Source organism: Piliocolobus tephrosceles, chromosome 21 (assembly GCF_002776525.5).
Source record: "Piliocolobus tephrosceles isolate RC106 chromosome 21, ASM277652v3, whole genome shotgun sequence".
NCBI lineage: Eukaryota > Metazoa > Chordata > Mammalia > Primates > Cercopithecidae > Piliocolobus > Piliocolobus tephrosceles.
The window spans coordinates 42,798,712-42,814,282 of record NC_045454.1 but is presented as its reverse complement, the minus strand read 5'-3'; the positions used below and the strand labels follow the sequence as shown (position 1 = coordinate 42,814,282).

General features: G+C 53.5%; 1 protein-coding gene across 3 annotated transcripts in view; it reads right to left on the bottom strand.

Annotated features, from left to right (window-relative positions):
* Nucleotides 1-5,617: 5,617 nt before the first annotated feature.
* Nucleotides 5,618-15,571, bottom strand: part of DNMT1 (DNA methyltransferase 1) — a 62,432-nt gene continuing 52,478 nt past the window's right edge. The window contains exons 29-40 of one of the 3 annotated variants that reach the window (XM_023194244.2): nt 14,293-14,485; nt 13,366-13,450; nt 13,041-13,169; nt 12,311-12,593; nt 11,941-12,082; nt 10,724-10,890; nt 10,135-10,312; nt 9,380-9,575; nt 8,360-8,526; nt 7,972-8,088; nt 6,465-6,555; nt 5,618-5,974 (exon numbers count right to left, since the gene is read on the bottom strand). In XM_023194244.2, the coding sequence (XP_023050012.1) occupies nt 5,940-5,974; nt 6,465-6,555; nt 7,972-8,088; nt 8,360-8,526; nt 9,380-9,575; nt 10,135-10,312; nt 10,724-10,890; nt 11,941-12,082; nt 12,311-12,593; nt 13,041-13,169; nt 13,366-13,450; nt 14,293-14,485 (1,783 nt within the window). In that variant the 3' untranslated portion in view covers nt 5,618-5,939. Of the gene's footprint in view, nt 5,975-6,464; nt 6,556-7,971; nt 8,089-8,359; nt 8,527-9,370; nt 9,576-10,134; nt 10,313-10,723; nt 10,891-11,940; nt 12,083-12,310; nt 12,594-13,040; nt 13,170-13,365; nt 13,451-14,292; nt 14,486-15,571 lie in introns of all 3 variants that reach the window. The other 2 variants (XM_023194246.2, XM_023194245.3) reach the window with 2 other exon arrangements.

The following is a 15,571-nucleotide window of genomic DNA, read 5'->3' as shown; positions in this document are numbered from 1 at the left end:
CCTGATAGAAAATAGCATAGGCTGGGCGTGGTGGCTCACACCTGTAGTTCTAGCACTTTGGGAGGCCAAGACAGGTGGATCATTTGAGGCCAGGGGTTCAAGACCAGCCTGACCAACATGGTGAAACCCCGTCTCTACTAAAAATACAAAAAAATTAGCCGGGTGTGAGACTCTGTCTCAAATATAAAATAAAGTAAAATAAAATAAAATAAAATGGCATAGTATTTGCATATACACTACACACATTCCCCTGTGTACATTACTTTTTGACAGAGTCTTGCTTTGTCACCCAGGCTAGCACAATCTCAGCTCAATGCAACCTCCACCTGCTGGCCTCAAGCGATCCTCCCATCGCAGCCTCTGGAGTAGCTGGGACTACAGGTATGTGCCACTATGCTCAGCAAATTTTTGTATTTTTTGTAGAGAGGGTGTTTCGCCATGTTGGCCAGGCTGGTCTTGAACTCCTGGCCTCCAGTGTTCCTCCTGCCTTGGCCTCGCAAAGTGCTGGGATTACAGGCGTGAGCCACTGCGCCCGGCTTCTCCTATGTACTTTATATCATCTCTAGATTACTTGTAATACCTGACATAATGTCTACACATTGCTTTATTCTTATGGATTCCACGTAGTACTTCGTGAGCGGCAAATACAAGTTTCGCTTTTTGGAACTTTATGGACTTTTTCTGGATATTTTAAATCCGTGGTTGGTTGAATGGCAGAGGTGGAATCCTTGGATACGGAGGGCTGACCTGCATCACAATTCAGTCTACTGCTCTTGAGACTGTAGTTGTTTCCAAACAATATAAAGAAAAAAAGTTCAAATAAAGGCATTCTATTTATTGTATAACATAGTGAGTATAGTTAATATATTATATTCTTGTCCAGGCGCAGTGGCTAATGCCTATAATCCCAGCATTTGGGGACGCCAAGGCAGGCAGATCGCTTGAGCCCAGGAGTCTGAGACCAGCCTGGGCAACAAAGCGAGACCCTGTCTCTACAAAAAATATAAAAATCAGCTGCCGGGCGTGGTAGCTTGTGTCTGTAATCCAAGCACTTTGGAAAGCCGAGGCAGGCAGATGACTTGAGACCAGGAGATCGAGACCAGCCTGGCCAACATGGGGAAACCCTGTCTCTACTAAAAACATAAAAATTAGCAGGGCTTGGTGGCGGGCCTGTAATCCCAGCTACTCGGGAGACTGAGGCATGAGAATAGCTTGAACCCAGGAGGCAGAGGTTGCAGTGAGCCGAGATCGCACCACTGCACTCCAGCATGGAGACAGAGTGAGACTCTGCCTCAAAAATAAAGAAATAAAATAAATAAATAAATAATAATTAGCTGGGTGTGGCGGCACATACCTGTGGTCCCAGCTACTGCAGAAGCTGAGGTGGGAGGATCACGTGAGGCCAGGAGTTTTGGACCACCCTGAGCAACACAGTGAGACCCCATCTCCATAAAAAAATGTAAAACTTAGCTGGGCATGGTGGCATGCGCCTATAGTTCCAGCTACTCAGGAGGTTGAGGCAGGAGGATCACTTGAGCTCAGGAGATCAAGACTGCAGTAAAGCATCACTGCACTCCAGCCTGGGCAACAAAGCAAGATCCTGCCTCTAAAATATATATATATACGTGTGTGTGTGTGTGTGTATATATATATTTTAAAAAGGACAAAACTGATACACATATTAATGGCATGGATGAATCCCAAAGGCATTTATGCTGAAAGATCCCAAACACAAGAGCTCATGCTGGCCTGAACAGGCAAATGTCATCTATGATGACAAAACTGGATGGGAGGCTGCCCAGGGACCGGGAAAGGGAAGATCAAGTGGGAAGAGGCACGAGGTGGCCTGAGGTGACAGAGACATTCTCCATCTCGATAAGGACGTAGTCTACAGTGCTACATTCGCTTCTCGAAATTTAAGCTGAACATTTAGGACTTGCATATTTCATATTCTACCCCAATTTTCAAAAATAGAGGAACAAGCGAGATTCCTAGGTAAGACAACCTTTGAGGTGCGAGACAGTTTTTTGTTTTGTTTTGTTTTTGAGACGGTCTCACTTTGTCGCCCAGGCTGGAGTGTAATGGCGTGATCGTGGCTCACTGCAGCCACCGCCTCCCAGGTTCAAGCGATTCTGCCTCAATCTCCCGAGTAGCTGGGATTACAGGCATGTACCACCACGCCTGGTTGATTTTTGTATTTATACTAGAGATGGGGTTTCGCCCTATTGGCCAGGGTGGTCTTGAACTCCTGACCTCAGGTGATCCACCTGCCTGGGCCTCCCAAAGTGCTGGAATTACAGGCGTGAGCCAACGCGCCTGGCCCAAAGCAGTTTATTTTTGAGACAAGGTCTCAGTGTGTTACCCAGGCTGGAGTGCTACTGCAAACTCCACCTCCTGGGCTCAAGCGATTCTCCTGCTTCATTCTCCTGAGTAACTGGGACTACAGGCACATGCCACCATGTCCCACTAAGTTTTGTAAAGGCAGTCTTAATAGACACTATCATCGGGCGCGGTGGCTCACGTCTGTATTCTCAGCACTTTTGGAAGCCAGGGTGGGTGGATCACCTGAGGTCAGGAGTTCAAGACCAGCCTGGCCAACATGGTGAAACCCCGTCTCTACTAAAATATGAAAATTAGCTGGGCGTGGTGGTTGGCGCCTGTAATCTCAGCTACTCGGGAGGCTGAGGCAGGAGAATCACTGGAACCCAGGAGGCGGAGGTTGCAGTGAGCTAAGATCATGCCATTGCATTCCAGCCTGGACAACAAGAACAAAACTCCATCTCATTAAAAAAAAAAAAAAAGACACTATTGGCTGGGTATGGTGGCACATACCTATAATCTAGCACTTTAGGAGGCCAAGCGGGAGGATCCCTTGAGGCCAGGAGTTTGAGACCAGCCTGGGCAATATAGTGAGACTGCATCTCTACAAAAGCAAAAATTAGGCCTGGTGTGGTGGCTCACGCCTGTAATCCTGACACTTTGGGAGGCTGAGGTGGGCTGATCACTTGAGATCACTTGAGGTCATGGGCAACATGGTGAAACCCTGTCTCTACCAAAAATACAAAAATTAGCTAGGCACACGCCTGTAATCCCAGCTACTTGGGAGGCTGGGGCAGGAGGATCCATGAAACTGGGAGGTAGAGGCTGCAGTGAGCTGAGATTGCACCATTGCACTCCAGCCTGGGCAACAAGAGTGAAACTCCATCTTAAAAAAACAAACAAAAAATTAGCCACATGTGATGATATACTCCTGTAGTCCCAGTTACATGGAAGCAGGGGATCACTTGAACCCAGGAGGTGGAGGTTGCCACGCGCCGAGATCAGGCCACTGCACTCCAGGCTGGGTGACAGACTGAGATCCTGTCTCAGAAAAATGGGCAAAATGCATAGTGTGACCTTGTGAGAAAACAAGGATTCAGTTGTCTTGATCAAGGTGCCTCAGAATCCAGAAAAAGAAAACTCATTATACTCATTATATACTTGAAAATGATTTTTTTTAGCTCAAAATAGCAGCAGAAAGTATATTTTAAAAAAATCTCGGATGGGGGAACTTTACCATATGTCAGGCTGAGCTGTTGTACTTTGCTGTGTGCATTTGCTATCAGTCTTATTCAAAAAATAAGCTGAGATTCCCATTTTTAGTCCTTACAAAAGTGATTCATGTGTTAAAATGGGAATGTCAGAAATGTGGAAGAAGATACATGTTTAAGATCTCTTGGTGGAGGGAGGGAAGGCATTTCTAAATAGGCTACAAAGGCCGGGTGTGGTGGCTTATGCTTGTAATGCCAGCACTTTGGGAGGCCAAGGTGGGAGGATCACTTGAGGTCAGGAGTTCAAGACCAGCCTGGCCAACATGGCAAAACCCTGTCTCTACTAAATTAACAGAAATTAGTCGGATGTGGTGGCAGGCGCCTGTAATCCCAGCTACTCAATCCCTGCTACTTGGGAGGCTAAGGAAGGAGGGTTAAACCCGGGAGGCAGAGGTTGCAGTGAGCCGAGATCATGCCACTGCACTCCAGCCTGGGCGACAGAGTGAGAATCCATCTCAAAAATAAACAGGCTACAAAAAACTAAGAGTGACAAATAGAAATAAATTGACTTCCTAAAACTGGGAGGTCTCTGTATGGCACAGACATGAGCCAGGATGACTGAGCTGGGGCAGTCATCCCAAATGCCCAGGGATCTCCCAGCAAAGAGAGTCATGTGGCCACCACAGAGAGGGGTACACCCAGTGGCCACTGGACACACGGAAGTGTTATGTCACTATTAAAAAATGCTGGCCAGGCACGGTGGCTCATGCCTACAATCACAGCACTTTGGGAGGCCGAGGCAGGTGGATGACCTGAGGTCGGGAGTTTGAGATCACCCTGACCAACATGGAGAAACCCTATCTCTACCAAAAATATAAAATTAGCTGGGTGTGGTGGCGCACGCCTGTAACCCCAGCTACTTGGGAGGCTGAGGCAGGAGAATCATGAACCCGGGAGGCGGAGGTTGCAGTGAGCAGAGATCGTGCCACCACACTCCAGCCTAGGTGACAAGAACGAAACTATCTCAAAAAAAAAAGCTGCCGGGCGCGGTGGCTCACACCTGTAATCCAAGCACTTTGGGAGGCCGAGGCGGGCGGATCACGAGGTCAGGAGATCGAGACCATCCTGGCTAACACGGTGAAACCCCGTCTCTACTGAAAATACAAAAAAATTAGACGGGTGTGGTGGTGGGCGCCTGTAGTCCCAGCTACTCGGGAAGCTGAGGCAGGAGAATGGCATGAACCCGGGAGGCAGAGCTTGCAGTGAGCCAAGATCACGCCACTGCACTCCAGCCTGGGCGACAGAGCGAGACTGTCTCCAAAAAAAAAAAAAAGCTAATGGGAGGCTGGGTGCAGTGGATCACACTTGTAACACAGCACTTTAGGAGGCCCAGGTGGGTGGATCATATCAGGATTTCAAGAACAGTCTGGCCAACATGGTGAAACATCATCTCATCATCTCTACTAAAAATACAAAAATTAGCTGGGCGTGGTGATGGGCGCCTGCAATCCCAGCTACTCGGGAGGCTGAGGCAAGACAATTTCTTGAATCCAGGAGGCAGAGGTTACGCTCAACCAAGACTGCCCCACTACACTACAGTCTGAGCAAACAGAAAAAACCTTTCAAAAAAAAAAAAAAAAAAAACCTTTGAAAAGAAAAAAAACCAACTAAAGAAGGGGTTTTGCTTCAGAATAGGGAGGCCGGAGCTCCAAGGGCAGCTCAGTGGTGACTTCTCTCTCCTTGTTCCACCAGTCGCTGCACAGAGCTCTGCCTCATGGTCACAGGATGGCTGCTCTACTGCCAGGCATCACAACCTACTCCAGACCAAAGAAGGGCTACCAGCCATGGGGAAGGCTAGCCAAGACTTCCTTTAAAAGGCTTTCCTGGAAGCTACACTAGCAAGTTCCATTTGCATGTCATGGGGATCAACTCATGTGACTCAGTTCTGAACAAACAGACACACGGAGTGTCTAGCTTCAAACATGTGCCAGCTTCAAACTCCATGTGGGTCGTCTTCAGTGTGGAGGAGCTTGTTTCTGTCTGGCCTCAGCCAGAAGCCCCGTGTAAATCACGAGTCCCCACCCAGGGTGGTTTATAGGAGAGATTTATTTGAAGAAATATTACAACATATAAAAACTACATAAAGTCTTAATTTCCACTCATACAGTGGTAGATTTGATATAATGCATAATAAAAAACTTTTAAAATCCAGAATGCACAAAGTACTGCACAATTTGATCACTAAATCATTAGTTGATAAGCGAACCTCACACAACAGCTTCATGTCAGCCAAGGCCACAAACACCATGTACCACACATGTGAACGGACAGATTGACATGTTAAAAACACAACATCAGTGCATGTTGGGGATTCCTGGTGCCAGAAACAGGGGTGACGGGAGGGCAGAACTAGTCCTTAGCAGCTTCCTCCTCCTTTATTTTAGCTGAAGGGAAATAAAAGGAAAAGTCACTCTGGGGAACACGCACGGTATCACGCTACATGACAGGTGAGTAACAGACACGGACCATCAGGAAATGTTAACGTACTGATGGAACAGCGGACCCAATAAGCGGCAGAGCGCTAAGGGAACATTCATGGAGACTGAACACTCCTCAAACGGTCCCGGGGGTTCTAGACCCAGAGGCTCGAGTGAACAGCTGAGGCAGGTGCCTGCTAAGCCAGACTCACTGAACAGGAGTGAGGGAAATGGCCCCAGGGCCAGCCCAGCAGCCAACCTGACCAAAGGCCTGCTGTGTGCAGCGCACCTGCTCTAAGCACTCGACATGTGCAACTCAATCCTCACAGCAGCCCCTTCAGAAAGATGGGTGACCCACACGAGTCCCAGAGCCCAGAGCGGTGGCCGGCAGCTGCCCCTGCATGTACCCCCAGAGGGCGGTCAGGCCCCAGAGGAAGCCCGGCCCACCCCACCATACCTGAGGCACTCTCTCGGGCTTTGGCCAACATACAGAGCTTGATCTCCAAGCCAATGGCTTTGGCCAGGGGCGGTGGCACAGCGTTGCCCACCTGCGGGAGGGGAGAAGGGCAATGCCTGATGTGGATGGCCAGGCCCGAGGCCCGGGGTCAGGTGTACTGCCAGCCCCTGCTCAGATGCAGGACAACCTGGGCGCTGCGCTCCTTGGGGAGGGGTTCTGGTCCTGCTCACGTGGGCCCAAAGCCCTTCCAGCACAAGGTCCTCGGATCCTCCAACTGGCCCATCGTCCCACCCCACAGCCATAGTTCACTGGGCCTTTGAAGAGCTTCGGAAAGACTTGAGACAAAGACACATGGGGCTGGGCGCGGTGGCTCACGCCTGTAATCCCAGCACTCTGGAAAGCCAAGGCAGGTGGAATAGCTGAGGCCAGGAGTTCAAGACCAGCCTGGCCGATATGGCGAAACCTCGTCTACTAAAAGTACAAAAACTAGTGGGGCGTGGTGGCGCATGTCTGTAATCCCAGCTACTCGGGAGGCTGAAACAGCAGAATCGCTTGAACTCGGGAGGTGGAGGTTGCAGTGAGCCGAGATGATGTCACTGCACTCCAGCCTGGGCGACAGAGTGAGACTCTGTCTCAGGGAAAAGAAAAAAAAAGACAAATGGGCTACCTAGACACGTTTCGCTCCCAGCTAAGAATGGCTGCTTCCCTGGCCGGCGCGGAGGCGCATGCCTATAATCCCAGCACTTTGGGAGGCCGAGGCAGGCAGATCACCTGAGGTCAAGAGTTTGGGACCAGCCTGGCCAACATGGTGAAACCCCGTCTCTACTAAAAATACAAAAATTAGCCGGGTGTGTTGGCGTACAACTGTAATCCCAGCTACTTGGGAGTCTGAGGCAGGAGAATCACTTGAAACCAGGGGGGTGTAGGTTGTGGTGAGCTGAGATCACGCCACTTCACTCCAGCGTGGGCGAAAGAGCAAAGCTTCATCTTAAAAAAAAAAAAAAAAAAAAGTGGCTGCTTCCTGAGAACCAGATTCGGCGGGAGGGGCGAAACATGGTTTTCACACGAACCCTGGACACTGGTTTTTAAGCTATGCACGTGCCCTGTGTTGATGAAAATACACTTAACTAAGACTAACTCATAGACTAACTCGTTAAGTCAACCTGACACCTGAGAAGCAGGTAGGAATTAAGGTGCTAGTTCATTTGAACCTACAGCGAGTGAGCTGTCGCCACCGTGGGTTTTAGCCTGCTCCCTTAGTGTGACGGACTGTCCTTCTGGCTCAATCTCTGACTCAAAGACAAACAGTAAGGAACCAGCGTAGGGATACAGCCTGACTCGGATGTCTCAGCCCTGTCCCTCCTGTGGGCCATCGTCCTACTGCGAGCGCTGGGGCTACCCGGCAGCCAGCAGGTGTCAGAAGTGACTGTGCTGGCCCCAGTCCCACCCAGTGACAGGCACAGAAGCCTCCTTCCTGTCCAGACCCAGTGGGCGCCGCCCCACTGACCTGCCGGTGCTTGTCCAGGATGTTGCCGAAGAGCCGGTAGGTGTCGGGGAAGCCCTGGGAGCGGGCGCACTCCCGCACGCTCACCACGCGGTGCTGCTCGGGGTGGAGCACGCGGCCCTGGGGCAAGAGGCGCAGCAGGTGAGGGTAGTAGCACCCAGGCCAGGTCACCGTGGGGGACAGGGAGGGAAATGGCAACCTGGCAGCGTCCGGCCATGGCCTTGGCCTACGAGCCTGTCCCATGGACACGGAGGGGGCAGGAGGCAGAGGAGGCCAGGTGCCTGGGGTCCTGGGGTGCTGTCCTCTGGTTGGCTAAGCCCACACCTCCACCCAGTTGGGCCTCCAAGTACAGGGCCTGACTCAGGCCCTTGGACACCCCCTCCCCACCTACCTGCTTGCCCATGGGCTCGGGGTTGGTGACGGTTGTGCTGAAGAAGCCGTCCCACTCGAGCCTTCCATAGAGGCCAGCCCAGTGGTTGTGCCGGTTCCCGGTGTGGGGCAGGCACCAGGGGATGAGGGTGTTGAACTGCCTGGCTGCGGGGTCGCAGGCTTTGCCGGCTGGAAGAGACGACAGTGATGAGGCTGCAGTTACGGGATGGGGTATAGGCTTGGGACGGGGGACAGTGGCTCTTAGAGCTTTGGGAGGCAGAGATGGCACCACCTGTGCAAGGGGACCCCTGGGGTGGAGCAGCCAACAATCCTCGTTCTCTGGGCACTGTTTTTGTTATTATTACTATATATTTTTTTGAGACACAGTCTGGCTCTGTTGCCCAGACTGGAGTGCAATGGTATGATCTTGGCTCACTGCAACCTCTGCCTATGGGGTCCAAGCGATTCTCCTGCCTCAGCCTCCCAAATAGCTGGGATTACAGGCGTGTGATACCATGCCCAGCTAATTTGTGTAATTTTAGTAAAGATGGGGTTTCACCATGTTGGGCCAGGCTGATCTCGAGCTCCTGACCTCAAGTGATCTGCCTGCCTCGGCCTCCCAAAGTGCTGGGATTAGAGGTTGAGCCACTGTGCCTGACCTGTTTCATTTATTTTATTATTTTATTTTATCTATCTATTCATTCATTCATTCATTCATTCATTCATTCTTTTTAGAGACAGGGTCTCACTCTGTCTCCCAGGCTGGAGTGCAATGGCACAATCACAGCTCTCTACAGCCTCAACCTCCCAGGCTCAAGCGATCCTCCCGCCTTAAAGTGCTTCCCAAAGTGCTGATATTACAGGTATGGCCACCAACCCAGCCTGCTTTTACTACTTAACATGGTCAGCAGATACCTTCTCTGGGACACCCAGGCTTGGTGTGTCTGTGCCCTGCCCTGGCCTCCAGATTCACAGGTCAAAGCCCCAGGGCTCTGCCTTCCTTCCCCTCAGCCCATCGGGAACCACGACCTACAGGCCCCACCTTCCACGCAGGAGCAGACCCCACGGAGGGCCCCAGAGCTACTGCGGCCGTTCTTCCTGTCATGGTGGGTATACCGCAGCTTCCTGGCCATGGTGCCGTCCGAGAGCCGCACCTCGATGTTCGGCAGATCGCGCCAGTCTGAGCCGGGGGCCAAGGGGATGTGCCGCATGCGGGCGGCCACCAATGCACTCATGTCCTGAAAGAGTGTGGGGACCCAGCTGTCACCTTGTGCAAGCAGCATCTGAGCATCCATGGTGGGCTGGGTGCTGGGAACACCATGCTGACCAGGAAGCCCCCTGGGGCTCACGCCCATCGGGAAAGAGACAGTCGGGGATGCTGCACTTGGCTCGAGGCCATGGCAGAGACCTGAGGCAGCGCGGGGGTAGAACAGCGTGGGAATCTAAGCTGAGTCTTTAGGGTGGGGGAAGGGGAGTGGTGCCAGGGGATGGTGAAAGGGCTGGTCTTGGCATCCTGGGAAAACATGCAGGAAGAGGCAGCGAGGGGGGAAGGCAGTGGTGGGTGGGCAGTGGCTTGACACCATTCCAGACCGAGTCTGAGTCCAGGAGTGCGGGAGCTCCGACACTTCCCATGACCATGGGAGAGAGGCCAGGGGTCACGCAACGGCTGAGGACTCAGGAGGAGGAGCCTGGGATCAGATTCCATGTCTCCCCTGAGCCTTGGGCAGGCTCTGACTGTTCCCATGAGGCTGCTAGGCTGGGCCTCGAGGAGGAGCTGCTCTGTCGGGATGCCGTTACCTTACAGATGTGGTCCCTGAGGATGGGCTGGTACTGTGCGCCCCGGAGCTGCCTCTGGAACCAGGACTGAGGCTCCCCGTTGTAGGAGATCTCCAGTGCTGAAGCTCCATTCCGCACCTCTGGCAGGTCGGACATTGTGTCTCGCACCGTGATGGTCCGGAAAGGACCTGAGCTCAACCTGCAACAGAGCAGGAGGTCGACACCTCTGGGCACGCAGCAGCTGTCCCCTCGTCACAGGTGCCGCCCCTGCCTGCTCACACGGCCTTCTCCAGAGGTCACAGCACACTGCCTGAGGTCACATGAGTGGCAGTGTGCCTGGATGCCATCTGGAAGAGGGGACGGGGTTACGGCGTGGACTTTGTGGATGACCACAGCCAAGCATGCGGCCAGCCGCTCTACCTGCGCTATCTACTAGGGAAGCAGATGACGCAGGGTCAGAATTGGAGAAGGGGGGTGGCAGAGCGCCGTGTGGCAGACTGGATGCCGTACCATCCTCTCCTCCCTAAACCTCACCAGGGAGCACTCACGGGCCCTATGAGCTACGGAGGCCCGCTCGGCAGTGTGTGGAGGAGTGACCGGGGCCACCTACCTGGTTATGTTGCTCACGAACTTCTTGTCGTCCACCACCACACTCAGCTGGCAGGCCCGGGGCGCAAAGACGTGCAGCGGCTCCGGGAACAGGGGAAGCTTCTCTCCAGGGGCTGCGGCCAGGATGATGGCTCGCCTCCGCGTCTGGGCCACGCCGTACTGACCAGCCTGTGGGGGAGAAGGACAGACACCCCCATCAGTGGGACACTCCCAAATGGACTGGCCAGACCCAGGCCTGGGGTCAGCAGCCTGACTCGGGAGCGGCTGGCCGATGCGGAATCCCCAGTCACCCCAGCAGGCATGCTCCTGGTCAGAGGAGGCTGGAGCAGATAAAGAACAAAAGCAGCTGAGCCCAGGGGACAACCACTGAGGAAGGTGGGAGCAAACCTTGCGGGAAAGTCCAGCCAGCTCTGAAAGCACTGCAAGGGCCCCGAGGTCTTAGCACTCAGGGAGAACAACATTGGAGACCAGGAGCCCTGCTGCTTCCCTAATGGCTGTGGTTACAAGGACAGAGAACGTGGCTGTGACAAGTCTTGCCTGCTGAGCCTGAGTCACCCTGAGGCTGAAGTAGGGGACCGAGTAGCCAAGTGCTTGCCCACTTAGGCAGACATCCTGTGCTAGCATCTGAATAGCTGCTTCATTTTTAGTTATACCCTCAATCGCTGAGCTGATACAGAGGATGGGGGATGCTTTTCAGATAAGGCCTGGGCCCCACAGACCATGTCCACCCCGTCCCTGCAGACACAGCCACCTGGAGTGCAACCCTCGGCCATCTGTGGGGGTTTGTATGCACAGTCACCCAGAGCAAAACTGTCTTTTAGAACGATCGAACAGCAGCTGCCTACACATGTCTCTGCACACCTCACTTCCCCTCCCTCATGCAGACTCAACCGCTCTGCGGTGCTCCGTGGTGGGCTGCTCACCCTTCCCCATCAAGGGAAAGGAACCAGGAGCTACCTGGTGAGAAGCCCCTGGTAGCCAGCCCTCCCCGGCATGTTCGAGAACACAGCTCAAGAGATGCTAGAGGTGGACTTGCTGGGGGCCAGCTGAGCATGCATCTCCTCTGACCCCGCCAGTGGGACAGAGCAGCACGTCAGCCTCTGCCGCCTGGACAGCAGGCCTGTGCCATTGAACCCTGCTTTCAGTAAGGGACGGTTGGCTGCTGGCCGGGTCATGTGCTGGCCACATCCATCTGCCCGCCCCGGCCCCGGGGCCCACCTGCAGCACGCCGAAGGTGCACTGATAGCCCATGCGGACCAGGCAGCGGAGGGTGAGCTTCAGGACCATGGAACGCTTGAAGGAGACAAAGTTCCTGACATTCTCCAGGAGGAAGAACCGGGGCCGGTAGTAGTCGCAGTAGCTGTAGGGGGCAGGAGAGACTGCAGGAGTCACCTCCACAGACAGAGGGGAGGAACAACCCACTGTGCCGGAAGCCCCTCGTGAATGTTATCAAAGTCTCTCCCTACTGAAAGCTGAGCTGTGGTTTTCCAGGGGGCAGAAGCCTCAGTGCAGGGTGAAAGTGACCACTGCTGATACGCGGCACAGCCCCAGGCCATCTGTCAACACTGGGGGGCTTCTACCTGTTTACCTGAGGAAGGAGACCACCAACGAGTTTTTGAACTTGGAGTAGGTGCGTGAGTTGAAGCGGTTCATGCCACTGAAGCCCTGGCAGGGCGGGCCACCACACAGCATCTCCACGTCTCCCTTCTGGGGCAGCCGCTGGCCGCGGGAGTTGGTGGTCTCCCCGGCCATGACCAGCTTCAGCAGTATGTTGCAGTCCTCTGTGAACACCGTGGAGCCGGGGTTGTTCAGTCGGAACGCCTGGGCCGCGGGGTCCCACATCTCAATGGCCCACAGCGTGTCAGAGATGCCTGGCGGATCAAGGTCGAAGCCATGCTTTCAACTCTCCAGAAGGAGATTTTTTTTTTTTTGAGATGGAGTCTCGCTCTGTCACCCAGGCTGGAGTGCAGTGGCGCGATCTCGGCTCACTGCAAGCCTCCCAGGTTCAAGCGATTCTCCTACCTCAGCCTCCCGAGAAGCTGGGACACTGCAGGTGCCCGCCACCACGCCCGGCTAATTTTTGTATTCTTATTAGAGACAGGGTTTCACCACGTTGGTCAGGATGATCTCGAACTCCTGACCTCGTGATCCTCCCACCTTGGCCTCCCAAAGTGCTGGGATTACAGGCATGCGCCACCGTGCCTGGCTTTGGAAGGAGATTGAGTCAGGAAGGTGATCGGGGTTGGAAGTCGTTGCAGGTAGCACCTGCCCAGTCTGGGCTCACCAGGTGTTCAGAGATGGGGCCTATGGGCACTCACCTGCTTGGTGGAATCCCTCCGACAACCCCCCGCAGCCAGAAAACACGTCCAGGGTCCGCAGCTTGGGCAGCTTGATCTCCATCTCTGGCTCGCTAGGCTCACAGGCTTGGGACTTGGGCTTGCCCTTCCCTGGGGGAGAGAGGCCAGAGGCTAAACCTGATCCTCAGAGTCCAAGTCCCACCTTGCTCTCAAGCGCCTTGTTAATTCAGGCAGTCTCACTGTCCCAGAGTTGGTAACACCAGAGGTGGTTTTACACTGAGGGATTCACAGGCAGCCTCCAAGTTACAGAAGAATGACTTGAAAAGAAACTCATACAATGACGTACCTTTTCCCTTGCCCTTCCCTTTGTTTCCAGGGCTACGGGCATGGTTGGGAGGATCTTCAAAGCTTTTACTCTTCGCATTATAGGCCTGAAAAGGAGAGAACTGCAATCGTTTGGGAGAGAAGCGCACTGGTCCCCTCTCTAACACAGACTAGTAAGAAGGCAATTTCATAGCCACTTAATTTCTCCCTCAGTGGGGCATGGTCAGTTAGCCACCAATAAGAGTAGTGTGACTTTGCCACAATGGAAACTTAAAACAATCCATCTTATTAATACTAACATTTGATCTGGCTGACACTGAAATGCCTATTGGAGTGCACTTGGGAATACTCATTCTAGAACAGGAAAAAGTGCTATACAGAATCTGCTGTCCAATTGAGCTATCCTCATCCAAGCCTGGGAAAACGTGGATGTATCATTTTAGGATAACAACAAGGAAAGGCTAAGCCCCAACAATTTACAAGCCATGAGCTTGATCAGCTGACTAGTGGGCCCTCTCCATAACCAGGGCCACCTGCACGGGCATGTAGGCTGGGCCTGGACGTGGGCACCTGGCCCAAGGGACCCAGGAGCAGGGGTACTTTCTCCAACTCATACTAAGACACCAGTCAGGCTGGTGGAGGCTGCCTCATGGTCCTCAACATTCAGTTGCACCAAGACACTAAAACGTTATGTTCTCTAATGACGTGCTTTTTAAAAACCAGGAGTGTTAAACTCCGGAACTACTTGAATCTCATACAACTTGTGCTCCGGAGAACCCTGCCCAGACCCCCGTAAAGCTCCTGCAGAACAGCTTCACGTCAGCCAACCACCCACTTCTTACAAAAGCTGAAACCCTGCAGCCAAGCCGCCTTGTGCATAACCCGACATCAGACTCCTTCTGGACAACTTTGCCCCCGAAGCCTTCCCTCTAGCAAGCAGGGGCACCACCTCGAGGAAGTAGAAGCGGTTGGGGCCGCCCATGGAGTACACCTGGACGCACTCGGGCAGGTCCTCCCCATACTCCACGGTGCAGCGGCCCTGCACGGCCTTGAAGTCCACCACAGCCTCCTCGTCGCTCCAGTAGAGCAGGTTGATGTCTGCGTGGTAGCTCGCCGGGGTGGACTTGTGGGTGTTCTCAGGCCTGCGAGCGGGAGAGGCCTTGTTAGGAGCTCACCTTTGTGGTGAGCTTATGCCGAATTAAACAGCACCATGTTCCTAGGGTGCTCAGGGAACTGCTGGGTAAAGACCCCCACCCCCGGTAGGCAACCACCAGGTAAAGACACCCCCAGTTAGGGAGACCAGGTAAAGATCCCCCGAGTTAGGGAACCACAGGGTAAGGAACCCCTGCCAGTTAGGGAACCGCAGGGTAAAGCTATCCCCTCCCCACACTGGGGAACTGCAAGGTAGACTCCCCCCATTTAGGGAACCACAGGGTAAAGACCCACTCCTAGTTAGGGAACCACAGGGTAAAGACTCCCCCAGTTAGGGAACCACAGGGTAAAGATCCACCCCCAGTTAGGGAACCACAGGGTAAAGACCCCCCCACCCAGTTAGGGAACCACAGGGTAAAGACCCACCCCCAGTTAGGGAACCGCAGGGTAAAGACTCCCCCACCCCCAGTTAGGGAACCGCAGGGTAAAGACCCCCCCCAGTTAGGGAATCGTAGGGTAAAGACCCCCCACAGTTAGGGAAGCGTAGGGTAAAGATATCCCCTCCCCACATTAGGGAACTGCAAGGTAGACTCCCCCACAATTAGGGAACCGCCGGATAATGACCCCCCCGCAGTTAGGGAACCACAGGGTAAAGGCCCCCTCAGTTAGGGAATCATAGGGTAAAGACCCTCTCCCCCCATATTTAGGGAACCGCAGGTAAAGATATCCCCTCCCCACATGAGGGAACTGTAAGGTAGACTCGCCCCCAATTAGGGAACTGCCAGGTAAAGACACCCCAACCGTTAGGTCAGGTTGGCTGCTTGCTCTGCACGCCTGGCCCTGCCCTGCTGTGGCCACCTGCCGGTAGCAGCCTCTCCAGAGTGTGTTTCTCTCACCTGTACCACTTAGAACCCTTATTTCCTGTTATTACAAAGTCTTCAGGAAATCTTTGATCTATGTTAGCTAAGAGGTGAGGCAAGTATATACCTTCCTGTACAGGCTAGTTTTAGGTTAATGCCTAATCACCACCAGTTACTCGGGTCTTAGAAAAAGAAAACATGGGCCAGGCGCAGTGG